This window comes from Diplotaxodon limnothrissa, linkage group LG23 (genome assembly GCF_057381915.1).
Source record: "Diplotaxodon limnothrissa isolate DT_005_m linkage group LG23, D_limnothrissa_male_GT1.1, whole genome shotgun sequence".
Classification (NCBI taxonomy): domain Eukaryota; kingdom Metazoa; phylum Chordata; class Actinopteri; order Cichliformes; family Cichlidae; genus Diplotaxodon; species Diplotaxodon limnothrissa.
In genome coordinates, this window is record NC_140617.1 from 1,959,220 (window position 1) to 1,973,586 (window position 14,367).

General features: G+C 42.8%; 1 protein-coding gene across 4 annotated transcripts in view; it reads left to right on the top strand.

Moving 5' to 3' along the window:
• cacna1ea (calcium channel, voltage-dependent, R type, alpha 1E subunit a) overlaps positions 1–11,528 on the top strand; it is a 105,153-nt gene extending 93,625 nt beyond the window's left edge. For 3 of the 4 annotated variants that reach the window (XM_085347294.1, XM_085347296.1, XM_085347295.1), the window contains 16 exons: positions 22–132; positions 220–300; positions 383–568; positions 672–763; positions 2,092–2,260; positions 2,381–2,508; positions 5,765–5,861; positions 6,901–7,006; positions 7,098–7,205; positions 7,346–7,446; positions 8,627–8,733; positions 8,853–9,018; positions 9,200–9,328; positions 9,595–9,742; positions 10,641–10,822; positions 10,965–11,528. In XM_085347294.1, the coding sequence (XP_085203420.1) occupies positions 22–132; positions 220–300; positions 383–568; positions 672–763; positions 2,092–2,260; positions 2,381–2,508; positions 5,765–5,861; positions 6,901–7,006; positions 7,098–7,205; positions 7,346–7,446; positions 8,627–8,733; positions 8,853–9,018; positions 9,200–9,328; positions 9,595–9,742; positions 10,641–10,822; positions 10,965–11,528 (2,475 nt within the window). Of the gene's footprint in view, positions 1–21; positions 133–219; positions 301–382; positions 569–671; positions 764–2,091; positions 2,261–2,380; positions 2,509–4,927; positions 5,025–5,764; positions 5,862–6,900; positions 7,007–7,097; positions 7,206–7,345; positions 7,447–8,626; positions 8,734–8,852; positions 9,019–9,199; positions 9,329–9,594; positions 9,743–10,640; positions 10,823–10,964 lie in introns of all 4 variants that reach the window. The other variant, XM_085347297.1, reaches the window with a different exon arrangement.
• The last annotated feature ends 2,839 nt before the right edge of the window (positions 11,529–14,367 follow it).

A 14,367-nucleotide genomic window follows, 5' to 3' on the forward strand; every position in this document is an offset into this window, starting at 1 on the left:
TTGCCGCTTTTGCGTTTCCAGTATTACTCTGCCCCGCCGGCGTACGAGGCTGTGCTGAAGCACCTGAACACGGCTTTCACTGTTCTCTTCTCTGTCGAGTGCATCCTTAAGATCTTGGCCTTTGGCTTTCTGGTGAGAGGAGACAAAAACACGCAAAGCCTTAGAGTGAATTCAACAAGTGTTTGGAAATGACTCAGAGCAGCTTTCCTGTTTCAACAGAACTACTTTCGAGACACGTGGAACATTTTTGACTTCATCACCGTTTTGGGCAGCATCACTGAGATCGTGGTAGACCTGCAGGTAAAAAACAAAAAGCACTATTCCTCTGCTTCAATATGCTGTCACAGTATTCAACTTCTCCCATCTTGTGTCTCTCTGCCAGTTTGTTGATACGATCAACATGAGTTTCTTGAAGCTGTTCCGAGCAGCCCGTCTGATTAAACTGCTGAGACAAGGCTACACCATCCGTATTCTGTTGTGGACCTTTGTTCAGTCCTTTAAGGCTTTGCCCTACGTCTGCCTGCTCATTGCCATGCTCTTCTTCATCTATGCCATCATTGGCATGCAGGTGAGAAGTTCCCCTGCATCCTAGGTGTATTTTTATGGTGAAATAAATCCTTCAGAGCAACAGTAAGTTTGTCCTCGTTTGCCTGTTTGTGTGTGTCAATCAGGTGTTTGGGAACATTAAGTTGAACGAGGAGACGCACATTAACCAGCACAACAACTTTAAATCCTTCTCTGGTGCTCTGATGCTGCTATTCAGGTAGGACACTTCAGTACCTGCAACCTGATTAAAATAGATGCACTATTGGAAGCTATGTAATCTAAAAATGTGGGTTCAGTTAACAGCGCTCCAGTTCCAGTAAATAAGTTTCTCTATTGTAGTCTGAATTATGTCGCGAGATTACAGTAGCGAAGAGCTTTACTGTCCCAGTGTCCCCGGGGCTACCCTGAGTCAAGTGCACTGAACTTCTTACCTCGTTATCAAATTGCTTGGCAGACACTTTGAGAGTTTTGACAGATTAGTGTAAACAGATGTCTGGAAGAAAGTGTTGAGTGATTGAGTTGTGTTGATGTCTCATGGTGGAGTTCAACATTGTTCTCATGTGGCATAAATTTGAAGGATGACTGTGTGGCAGGTAAGGTAGGACCCAAGTGCAGGAGAAACTCAGAAAGAAACTCCGAGGCAGCAGAACTACCGGAGTAGACAAAATAATTCTGGATAAGCAGAAACTAAGAACCACGGACCACACGGCGCATACAGGAAACTGAGACAATAGACACACAGGCAACAGGTGGGAACACAGCTGATACTAATAAGAGACTAAAGGGAAAGCAAAACATAACACACAGGACAATCGACTGTCAAAATAAAACAGGAAGTAAAAAACACCAGGAGTCCAGGACTGAGACATGCCAGCTTCACAGAGCTAACACAGCAGGGGAGACAGAGGTAAAAAACTGTAATCCTGTGTAAAACGTAAATAAGAACAAATGAAAATCTCATCTATATGTTATTTACAGTAAAACACAAAAATGTCTCAGGAGAGCTGGGACAGGAAACTAGGACACCAAAGGAAACATGAGCAAACAAAAGAAACATCAATGAAAAATGGGCAAACTGGGTTGTTGACTCATACATTCAGGACATGTCAAGGTTTTAGTCTATTAAGTATTTAGTGCAACGTTTAGAAACATTACACAGTGCAAAAGAAACAACTGCATAAATTAGCATTATTTCCGTCACATTACAGAACAAATAGGACGGCATCCTCTTTACAGTAAGGACAAATCTGTGCTTGCCCACTAACTGCACTCAGCTTTTATCCGCAGATAGTTGTGGTGATCAGCTGGTTGTCCAGAAGTTTACCGTGCACGTTCATTGGACAGGGTCGCAGTTTTCTCTAACCAGTGTTTTCCTTCGTGTGGCTGCAGTATTCAGTTTTATCCACTAAACAACTAAATCTCGCATCTAAAAGCTGTTTCTGAAATGGAGCTGCAAGTCTTACTCTGGTTGCACCCTCCAGATGGCAGGCATGACTGTGTCCTGACAACTACTTCCCCCTGGTGTCGTTTAATGTTTGTATCCAGGAGTGCTACTGGGGAGTCGTGGCAGGAAATCATGTTGTCTTGTCTGGGAGGACAGAAGTGTGAAACGGACCCGTTGCTCCAATCAGAGTCGACAGACCCGGAAGGGGGCTGTGGTTCCGACTTTGCCTATTTCTACTTTGTTTCATTCATCTTTTTTAGCTCCTTCCTGGTAAGAGAAAAAAATCTTGGCCATTGCTCGTCCCTTTATTTATTTGCAACAAGAATAATCATAGTTTTTCCCACAGCACGTTTGGCACATTTATATGCAGCTTGTGCTTTCTCCATTCAGATGCTGAATCTGTTTGTGGCTGTAATCATGGATAATTTTGAATATCTCACCCGAGACTCGTCCATCCTGGGTCCCCACCACCTAGATGAGTTTGTTCGAATCTGGGGGGAGTACGATCGAGCTGCCTGGTCAGTATCCTTGAGTCTTTACTCCAGTTTACACACAAAGTTGATCTACTGGTGGTATTATGATTATGATATGATGTGGAAACCTGTGATATAATACATGAACTGGTCTCTGACACTTTTAAAAGAGCACGTTCACATATTTTTACTTTAAGGGAATAATGAGATTTCATTTCAAGTGCTCTCTGGTAACGCTCATGAATATTCCCTGTGGGCAAGTTACTTTGAAAAAGTAATTAATTATAGTTACTAGTTACTTCTTCAAAAAAGTAACTGAGTTACAAGATTCTAAAAGTAATTAATTACTTGAAAAGTAACTATTGCTTTACTCTGGGGTTCAGGGTATAATTGGCCATTTTTAACTACTTTTGATTTTCCCTCCACATTCCACCTTTAAAAACTGCCTTACTCAGTAGTGCTTACTTACTTTGCCTTGTTTGGTATCATCCTTTTCAGCACAGCCTCACGTGGCTGAAGTTACAGTCATGTTCTCATTTTGACAGACTGTATTAACGCAATTGATCTAAAATCAGACAAAAAACATAAAATCAGAGTAGAAAGTTATATTTTTTACTGTAACAACCACAAACATGTTTAATGAATCATATTTCTTAACTTTAAATGCAAATAGAAATTATTAATTTTAAAATCCTGTGTACAACTTTGGCAAACAACAGAACAATCAGCTGTTCTTCAGTAAGATGCCACAAATTATTTGTGCCACTCCAAAAAAATAAGAGGTCTCGCTGCGCTGTCTTTAGACAGTAAACGTGACAAAACTATTGGGGAAAAAATAAAAATATTGTTTATCATGACTCTGGTTTTACGCGGCCTATCAACACAATTTATAAACTGGTATATATCACCTTGTTGCTTTGTCTTTAAATGGTCATGTGATTGGCTTACCACGACTACTTTACTCTTCCTCAGTCAAACAGCAGCACTGATGTGGTTGTTTTGCCCCCTGAGCTCCAGGTGTTTTGCCAAAAAGCTGTAGCGCCCAGATTACTTACATGCGGTAAGCTGAACACAGCTTCAACCGTCTGTTTGTTGAAAAATAGTAACGCGACCGCATTTTCTTGTTGGTAACGGTAACGGCGTTGTAACGATAGAAATAGTAATTAGTTAGATTACTAGTTACTGAAAAAAGTAGCGCCGTTAGTAACGCCGTTATCACTGGTAATGCTTGTTAATTAGACAAGAGGAGAAGAAAGTTTCTCTGCAGTCGTGAAAAAATGGTGAAAAATTCTCCACCAAATTAGCAGCAACTTGCAACCTTCACAAGTATGATGCAGAAATGTGAAGCATGAATCGCACTACTTAGAGAATGGCCGTATACATTTATTGTTTGCACCTTAAACGTGCGAACAATAAACATATTTGGATATTAATGGTTGAATATCTTTTGTCTGATACGTCTCATGGATAGGATCCACGTTATGATTACACAGCCCAATTCCAAAACCTGAAATGCTGCGTGAAATGTAAATAATAACAAAATCCAATGGTTTGTCAGTCTCATATACCCATATTTTATTTACAATAAAACACATAAAATGTGATTATTTAATGAAAATGATGAGCTTATTTTGGATTTTATGACAGCAGCACGTTGAGCAAAAACAGCTGTTATTAAAAAGAAACAGCTGGGGGAATGTTTAGCAACTAATTGCTGGGTTAGTTAGTAACAGGTCAAATACATTATTGGGTCTAAAAAGGGATATCAGAGAGTCTGCGGAGCTTGGAAGGAAAGTGTCTGGACTTCTTTACTTCTTCTTTATCACACGAGCAGAAACTTCGGCTGATTGTGACCTACACCCGTCTCCACACCTCGGCTCGTGTGATTAGGTAGAGGATCATTTAGGGGGTCCATTGTCCACTATTTGACCCTAGAGCTGAAGAAGCTTCTCGGATGAGAGGTGAAACATCTTCAAGCAACCTAAAGAAGTCCAGATGCTTTTCTTTCCAAGCTCCTTAGACTACGAGGACTTCACAGGCATCTCAGAGAGGCAGAATTATACAGAGGTTCAACCATCTCCAATAAACTGCATCTACAAATGTGGAAAATGTTCAAAATATCCATCCACCTATCGATCCTGGTATATCTGTTATAATCATCCTGTGATATCTGTTACATGTTCGATCTGCAGACCACAGTGGGTTTAGCAAAGCAAACAATAACTAACTCTCTTTCTTCAGGACTTGGGAAATGTGCGAGTGACCTGTGTCTGCTGGAAGTATTACTGCTTTATTTAAAAATCAGACGATTAAGAATCGATTAATGTGATTTATTCACCACCAATTTATTGTTGCAATTTCTAAAACTGCTGAGTTAGAGGACAGCGCCTCATTGGCCCTTATTGTGCACTATAGTATGAGTCTGTAATTACACCGTGACTAAAGACTTGTATGTTTTTCCCAGTGGTAGGATCCACTATAAGGAGATGTACAAAGTTGTACGCACTATCTCACCTCCCCTGGGCTTTGGAAAGAACTGCCCCCACAGGGTGGCTTGCAAGGTTTGGTTCCCCCATATCAACAAACCTCCCCTCTGCCTCTTTGATGTTGGATCCTTCCTGACTTCCTCTTTTCCTGCCTTTCCTTCCCTTCACCAACTGTGACCCCCCCTCCCCGCCGCTTGATCGTTAGGGGCGTGTTAATCGGGTCAAAGAATGGCAATAATTCAGTCTTAGGGTACTAAGGCACATGACGTTCCTCAATTTCCACACAGCTGTAAATCAGTAGATACACTTTAATTACACTAAAACCCCTCTGTGAGGCTTCGAGTCTCATTTTGATACAATAATTGACCAGTTTGAGGGAGTCCAGTGTCTTTCTACTTTTGGATCTGGTTTAAAGGTGTTTGTCATTCTTCCCACTCCCACACAGCACAGCCCAATGTAAGTATTTAGTATTTACACCAGATCCAGCAAGGCTGTCATTCCTTTTCTCATCCTGTCCAAGGTTTTCTCCTTTCCCAGATTTCTATGCCCCGTTGGCAGCATAGAAAGAAAACAACCTGCTTTAGTCTCCTCGTGTGTGATTGCCTGGAATAATCCTTTCTCTTGTATCTCCTCTATTCTTGTTCCTCTTTTTTTACCCCTCTTTTTCCTCCACCATCCCTTGGGACTGCACTTCCCCTACACCTCCATCGTCTTTCAATTTCTCCTCCACCTCCAACATCGTCCACTTCATTTCCCTTCCCTTTCCTCTCTTTTTTGTCATTCCCTCATTCTTCATGGCTACCTGGCGCCCCCAGTGGTCGTATCCATTACACTGACATGTATGAGATGTTGACCAACATGTCACCACCTCTAGGCCTGGGCAAGAAATGCCCCTCCAAGGTGGCATATAAGGTAGACTGAACACCAAGACTAACAGGCACCACCTTCATATTTCAATCAGCAGAGATGAGCTCTGTAAAACATCATTTTGTGTGTCCCACACTGAAAAAGGCAAAGCATTTTTGTGTGTGTCGATCATATGATGCAGTATTGCTTGTTAAAGCAGTTTTAAGTTTGCGTTTGTGTCCACTGGGGCATGGTTGGCGCTACAGTAATGATTTGCCTGTTTGCTTTGCATCCTGGCAGAGAACTCGGACGGATGAAAGACAGATTGTTACTGCTGTTGATTATTTAGCCAGAGAGGGGACGTAAACGAGAAAGTTGTTAAACATCGACATGCTGGATCTGCCGGCGTCTGTTGTCAGATGATCTCACGGCGTTCATACTTTAGTTTCTTCCATCTACCTGTCTGCATGTGCCTCCTGCCACAGCCTCTTGTTGCCTCGTTGTTTTGTGCGCTTTATGCATGCTGTTTGAGTGAAGCTGCAAGCATGCTCCATCGCATGTGTTTGTTTTTTTAACCTTCAAGTATAGAAGGACAAGAGAGGGCAAGTAAAAGAATATTTTTTTGGGCTATCTGTCTTATTTCTGTCTTATTTTGGCATTAAATACAAATGTTGTCTTCATTTAAAGAAATAATGATCCGCTTGCCTTTTCTCTCCTCCTGTATTGATCACAGTAATCTCATTCAAAGTGGATTTAACTAAAACAAATTTAAAGCTAAGCTACAGGGAAACCGTTTCCCGTTAATTATCCCCATGTTAGATATGTAAATATATCTAAATGAGGAACACTGATATCAAGTTGTTTTTTATAATGAATGTGATGTTTTGGCTTTCGTAACTGTTCATCTCTGCAATGTTTTGATTTTAACATTTGCTAAATTAGTATTTGGAAAATTAGCTTGAGTACACGTACCTCTGCATCAGAATTCGTGTAGCGATAAGCAGTCACAGCCGTCGTTGCTCAGGTTGCACTGTGCCATGTTGTGCCGTTGCCGGCTGGTATTGTGAATTATGACTGACTATGAAACCTTTGCTGATGTCAACAGAGACTCGTTCTGATGAACATGCCTGTGGACGATGACATGACGGTCCACTTCACCTCCACCCTGATGGCCCTCATCCGCACTGCTCTTGAAGTCAAGATAGCCAGAGGTTAGACAGAAACAGACACACCGTGCATTTATTTAAATGTGGGTCAGTTTCTATGTCTAATTTTGTGTTTTGGGCATGTTTTTATCTGAAGGAGGGGAAGATAGGAATCAGATGGATTTGGATCTGCAGAAGGAGATTAGTGTGATCTGGCCTCATCTCTCTCAGAAGACGCTGGACCTACTGGTTCCAATTCACAAAGGTAAAATCAACATCATGACTTACCAGTAAAAAAATATATTGCATTACCCTACGAGCCATCACCGGCGTTATTTCAGGAAAATAGTTTCAGTTTGATAGAGGTGGATAATATCTCACTGCTTTCTGCCTTCTCCTTTACAGCCAGTGACATGACCATAGGTAAGATCTATGCTGCCATGATGATCATGGACTATTACAAGCAGAGCAAAGCCAAGAAGCTTCGACAGCAACTGGAGGAACAGGTGCTTTTTTTTAAATTGCTCATCTTGCTGAACCGCCACTGATGTTAATGTGCCATAGTTACATATTAAATTAGGCTCTTAGGGTTATTATTTTTAAATGTGCGTCATCTCCAAGCCCAGTATTAAAGTAAAACTTAACTTAATCAGACGAAATATAATTGCATGTGCTGTGGTTTGCAGAGTAAAAGGCCCAAATGCAGGAGGTGAGGCAGGCAGAATAAAAGTCCACATTCAGCACAAAGCAGACATCCACACGCTCGCAGGAAACCAGAGGAAGAGAGCAAACACATGTTACAACAAAGACATTACACACTCACTGGTCACTTTATTATTAGGTGCATCTTTCCAGCAGTGAGTTGCACTTCAGCTCCAGATGCTGCAAACATTCCTCAGAGATTCTGGTCCATGTTGACATGATGGACTTGCACAGTTGGTGTGAATCTCTTGTTCCACAGCACAGTGAAGGTGCTCTACTGGATTGAAATCTAGTGATTGTGGAGACCGTTTGAGTACAAGGAATTTATCCTGTTTGAGAAACTAGTTTGAGATTATTTGATCTTTTAAACACAGAAACCAAAACCCAGTAACATCCCAAAACTGAAATGCTTCACAGCAAAGGGCCTAAAATGAAACATACAGGTCAAGACTCCAGTGCTATCACAGCACTCTGCATACAGCTTCACAAAAATCTGAACCGTAAAACATAACCACTCGCAGGGACCGTGCCAACATGGCCACAAGATCAGTCCCTTATACCCACAGCTTCACAGCTGTCGAGGACCGTTTGCAACTTTCACCTTCTCACGGTAAATGAGGACGACCCTACAGAGGTTAAATGCCTGGGCCTCTTCATCAGTTTTTATAAGTGAAGAAGCCTCTTGGATCAGAGGTGAAATGTCTTGAAGAAGCTAAAGAGAAGTTCAGTTGGAACTCAACTCAGGCTCTTAAGACTATCACGACCCATCATGACCCGAATGACCGAGAACCTACAGACATTCAAAAAATGCTTTAAAAGCAGCACTGAGCCGCATAAAAACACATAAAACAGCTGTTTAAATAGTTGACATATGTATCATAAGCAGTGTTGTTAGGAGGCCCTTTGATTTTCATGTTTCTTACCCTAGTATGTTTATCCTAGTGACCTGTTCCTGTTTCCATATGTTTCTTTGTCTCCTCGTAGAAACACGCTCCAATGTTCCAGCGTATGGATGCTTCCTCTCTTCCACAAGAAATCCTATGCAACGCCAAATCCCTGTCATTCCTAAGGCATAGTGCTGGATCTGCTCTGTAAATATTAAACTTTTAATCTCCTCCAAAAGTTACTAGCTTTCAGTTATTTATGATGGCAGAGAATACAAATTCTGGTTGTTGAAGCAAATCCATGATATTTTTCTGCGTCCACTTAGTACCAGAGGAGGTTTTGTGGCACTCAGCCCGATCTCTCCCCAAGAGATGTTCCTGCAACCGCTGTCCCGCCCCAGAGAGGAGAAAGAGGAAGACGATGAAGATGATTACCATTCGCCCTACCACCCCTACCGCATTCACCACCACCATCATCATTTACACACACTGGTAACAACTATGAAATCGAAATCATCTGTTCCAATGAAGGTTGAGAAAATGTTGATTTTCAGCTTTCGGCGCTGTCTCGTAGCAGGATGACAGTGCGGTTGATTCGATGTTTGAATGTCGTGTGTGAGCAAAAGCAGTGTATAAGGTTTGCTCAGCCTGCTCCTCTGTGGTCTTTGTGCAGGTCCCAGAAGTAGTAGAGTATAACCAAGTGCTGCAGCAGGCCCGGCAGGACCCAACGCTAATGAAATCACCTCAGCGTACAGCATCTATCAGAGCGTCGTCCATGCCCAGGCTGGCTGCTGATCCTCAGGTAATAAACAGTAATAACCTTTATTCAAACCTATATTCAGTAACAGATCTTATATTAGTAGGTGCTTTAAAAATCAATAAACTATTAAAATCCACACAGGGCGCATTTATTATGCTCGTATTTGCTCCTTGACAGCAGTGAATAGAAACAATTTGCCCGCACATTTTAAATGACTATTACAGACACCAGAGTGAGTTTGTGTGCTCGTTGGTGTCATTCCTGGTTACTTAAATAATGCGTCTTCTGGTTGTTTTGCATGTATATAGCCTGGGATGTCTGCAGACAGTAGGCTGATGAAGCGCTCCTTCTCTACCATCGGAGACCAGTGTGTGAACGGTCTCTGGCAGGAACAGCACTCTCTGGAGAGGATCAGCCCTGATGCCACATACAGGCCCCGACAGAGGAGCTACAGAGGTCATAATTACAACCGTGAAGCAGCTGCTGTGGTTTGATTCTGATTCAGAGTAAAGTTTTGGGGGGAAACTGGTCAAAAGAAGACTATTGTGCAAAAGTCTTGAGCCACCTCTCATTCTTTATATTTTGCTGAGTGATTTTGAGCAAATATTTGTACTGCAATACAACACAAAAGCAATAAAATGTATATGTAAATAATTCTTCTTAAACGACAGCCACATCTCGTTAGAGGCTGAAAGAATTTCTGACATTTCTTCTTCTGTTTACATCTTTGTTTCAATAAGTTACTCAGTGAAAAAAATCCTGATTCCATGCCTAATTTATATAATCTCTATATTTGCCATATTCACTGCCAACACCCAGGCAGTCGGAGAGCTTGCTCTCCACTGAGGAGTAGTAGAAGGGAAGCAGCAGCTCCCGGTCTGGGTGAAGGAAGTGCAGCCGCTGCTGGGCCTTCTTTACCAGGGCGTTGGTGTTCTGGGTCCAGGTGAGATCAGCGGAGATGTGGGTGCCCAGATACCTGAAGGTGGAGACAGATTCCACCCATTCTCCATTTATGGCGATCAGAGGACCTGTCTGTGCCTCCTGAAGTCCATTATGAGTTCTTTTGTTTTAAGGATGTTAAGCTTCAGGTTTTCTCTGAGCACTACCTCGGCCCTGTACCCTGTCTCATCATCTCCATCAGAGATGAGACGTTGGTGGGGTGTGTTGGTGTACAGACTTGTGTGTACAGGGTCTACAGCAGGGGGCTGAGAACAGCCCTGCAGGCATCCGGTGCTGAGTGACAGTGGGGGGGAGTGGGCATGCATGATAGATGTACGTAGGCTGAATGCAGGTGGAGACTGTTGCAAAGTCTTGGTGCCACAGACTCAAAGGCACTTTGATCTTGTTCTCTCAGGTCCTAGAATCAACCACAAAGAAACAATTAGTCACGAGAGAGGGCGATCCAAGGAGCGCCGCCACCTGCTGTCCCCTGATGTGTCGCGCTGCAACTCCGAGGAGCGGAGTCGAGACCCTTCGTGCGAAAGGAGAAGGTCCCGCTCACCTAGCGAAGGACGCACACAGACCTTACAGAAACAGGTGCTTCAGTCTTTCCTGACCCGGCCACTGTGCAGATCTGTCATATAATAGGATCAGGATCTGTTTTCTACTGCTGGATGAGAACCAACAGTCCTTTTCTGGCAAAGTCTTTTACTCAATATTGTGCTTGATTTATTTGCAGGTGAACACATCAGACAGCCCTGCCCACTCAGCCTCAGAGTCTGGTACTCCTCGTAATCGCCGCCAGTTGCCCCAGACTCCCTCTCGCCCACGGCCTTACATCTCCTACTCTCCTCTCGTCTGCCGAACCCAAACCTCTTCCACAACAGCAGCAGCCGCAGCCTCAAATGAGGGACAGAGCCAGCCTCAGGACACTCCTGCTGGCCCCACAGAGGCCTCACTGAAGGTTGACAAGGAGAGCAGGCCTTTATCTGCAGTCCAGGGGTCATCCGGAGTTCACGTTTCAGGACCGAGCCACCCCTCTCCTCATCGTTACATATCGGAGCCCTACCTCCCATTCCACGAGGACCTAAGCAGTGGCGAAGCAAGTGAGAAGCAGGAGACGCTTACCTTTGAGACTGCCGTGGCCACCAGCCTGGGTCGGGCCAATGCCATAAGCTCGGCTCCTCAGCTCAGACACTCCTGGCAGGTCCCTAATGGGCATTTCCGAAAGCACTTGGGCCAGACAAGTCCAGCTGGCGCCAGCGAGCTCTTAAGTGACACAGACGAGGATGATCGCTGCTAAAAACAACAAAAAAAATCAGAGAGAACAATGAAGAGGATGCACAGGGCACCTCAGAACAGCCCACGCGGCACCACAACGCTTTAGCTCCACAGCGGCCCCGAGAACCCGATGTTCTCAGCGCCAGTAGCATTACGAGCAGGACTCAGTCCCACTGCTGTTTATCTGGATGCTGGTGTCTGTCTGCATGTGTCCTCGTGTCCGTTTGTTGTAGCTGGAGGAGACTACATGTGTGCACACGGATGTGAATTTCTGTGTGTGCGCTCTTAAAAGAGATTTTTTTTGCCAAATCACGAAAACAGCAGAAACTGAAAATACCATTAGTAGCTCACTGCGGGCAAACCCACATGTTGCCAAGCCTTCCCACGCAACTTTGTGTTTTGAGTGTTATTTGAACAAAATATGGTGAGATGTGGAAATCTTCTAGCTGAATCCAAGACACTGATTTAAGTGCATTTTCTGTAAGTGAAGCTTGAGGTAGCATGTAAACATGTAATAAGATGAATGTATTTTAGTTTCATGTTCAGGTCATTTGGGGAGGTCGCTGTTAGTCTGTGCATTGTTGTGCATTGAAACAAAAAGATGTTTTTGGCAAGTTTATAACGGGCAGCCAGCCATTCCCAACAGTTCCTGTTTACAGCAGATTATCCACAAGATTCATGGGCATTAATCAATCAATACAGAAAATCAAGTACCAGATGTTTAGTGAACTGAACAGCTGTAACAGAGTTATTTTTTTGCCACAATGTCAAAGCAACAGTATATGAAGGTGGAGTATAGTCCAGGGCTGTGTGTGTGCAAATGATGAGCAGATCACACAGTAAGAGAGGTTTTGTCTCAGGATACCAGACCATTGAATTCTGAAATCCTCTGCAGAAAAACACTCACGCGGGATCTCCAATGAAATCTGAAGGACTTTAAGTGACTCTTTACCCTACGGGTCAGTCAACATAGTGCGATCATGACTAACGTAAGAACTGAACAGATCCTATCGTGTCCATCTGCTCCGTTTGTGGACCACAAAATCCTTGGCACGAGGACAGCCATCCGTAGGACCGATAGCCTGGGTGTTGTTACTACATGAAGCCAAATGGATGTTCAGTTTCCACATGTCTGTGCTGAATAACGACTGCTGATGCGTTAGAGATGTGACAAAAGCCATGTTCCTCCTGTACATAGAGCCGGGGATGTGTCCTCTTCGGGGCGTGTTGCCTTCTTTCGTGTAATGACAGAAGTGATGGGAATTTGATGTCTTTCATACATGTGATGCAACATGGATGCTTCAACAAAAGAGCAATCAAAGCTACTGTTTGGTTAGTCTCTGTGCTCCCACCGCATCACTTTCTGTCAGTAAAAAACAAACAAAAAGCAGGCTTTTCAGTATTTTCCGAGCTTCAGAGTTCTAGTAATTTCCACATGCATGATCACGGTGACAGCGATAACGAGAGATGGGTGAGAGAGCCGTGTCTTAAAGACGCCTGATTACTTTTTGTTTTAGTGTGCCCATGATGTTAACTGAGATTCATTTTGCCAACAATGTGATTATGAAACAGAGCAAAGCAGAGAAATGTTTATTCCCGGCATTCCCTCTGCAACATTTCAAAATTATAGATGATTTGTCGTTCCCTCTAAATGAGATGTATATTTATATCACGTGTTGTTGTGTTGTTATAATATGTTGAGTTTGAAATGTGAAAACGGGATATATCTGAGGGGTCAAAGTCACCCGCTGACGACCTGAACGTAAAGTCGCGATGAAGAGACGGTGTCATTTAGCAACAACACCACCTTTGAAGTGTGCTGACTGCAAGACTTGAGTTATACAGTATACCAGTTAGATTACCTGTAGTATATGAGGCCATGCTTAGCATGTACAGTGCAGCCTAGGACTTCACCTTACTGTCTGTACAGAAGAGCCTAATCTGTGCCTGGGGAAAACTCACCCAAAGAGTTCCCTGTCAAGCCTGGATTTCTTAGATAGAGAAGCTTTCTGGTAAATATGTAGTATAAACTGTACAAAATAAATCCATGTTTAATTTATTGCAATCTTTACATTTTTATTTTATTCATGATGCCTGTCTACGAGCTTCACAAAGGACAATTAAAAAGAGGTCACCTGACTTTTCTTCACTGAGTGATGTCACTGCCAAGAATTTGGCTGCGTGCAACCAAATCGAGCACCAGTGTTGGTCAAGTTACTTGAAAAAAGTAATCAGTAACTAATTACCGATTACTTCCCCAAAAAGGTAATCCCGTTACTTTACTGATTACTTATTTTCAAAAGTAATTAATTACTTAGTTACTTTTTAAAAACACAATTTACAACCTGAGTAGGTGATAAAGCGATAGATCTTTCAGCCCAATTCTACTTTTTCTGCATAATCCATCATACAAAATGTAATCAGATGGAAAAGTCTCTTTTTAAAACTTGTTTTATTAGTTTTAATCTTTTAACTTTATGCATCAAGCAAAAATTTAATTATCTGCAACATTCTCTGACTGGAAGAAATTAGTTTAACATGTAAACCTATTTTCTGCACATTCCAGCTCATAAAATAAAATATTTTTTGTGTTTACACTCAGTCTTTCAAATAGATGCAAGTAAAACACAGCAGAAAATAAATAAAGTCAAAGACTCAGCGGTCCTGTTGCTCTATTTTCACCTGTAAAGCAGGAGTGGGGCAGGCGGAGGTTTACCCTGGTGCAGGTGTGCCGCGGTCAGTGGAAGAATCCGCGAGTTTCTCTGTGAGTTTCCCATTACGTCATAGCTACTCGGTGCTTGTTGGAAGTTTAGGGGTTTTTTCGCTGTAAAAAGAAGTTTTCTTCCCACGCACAGCAGACA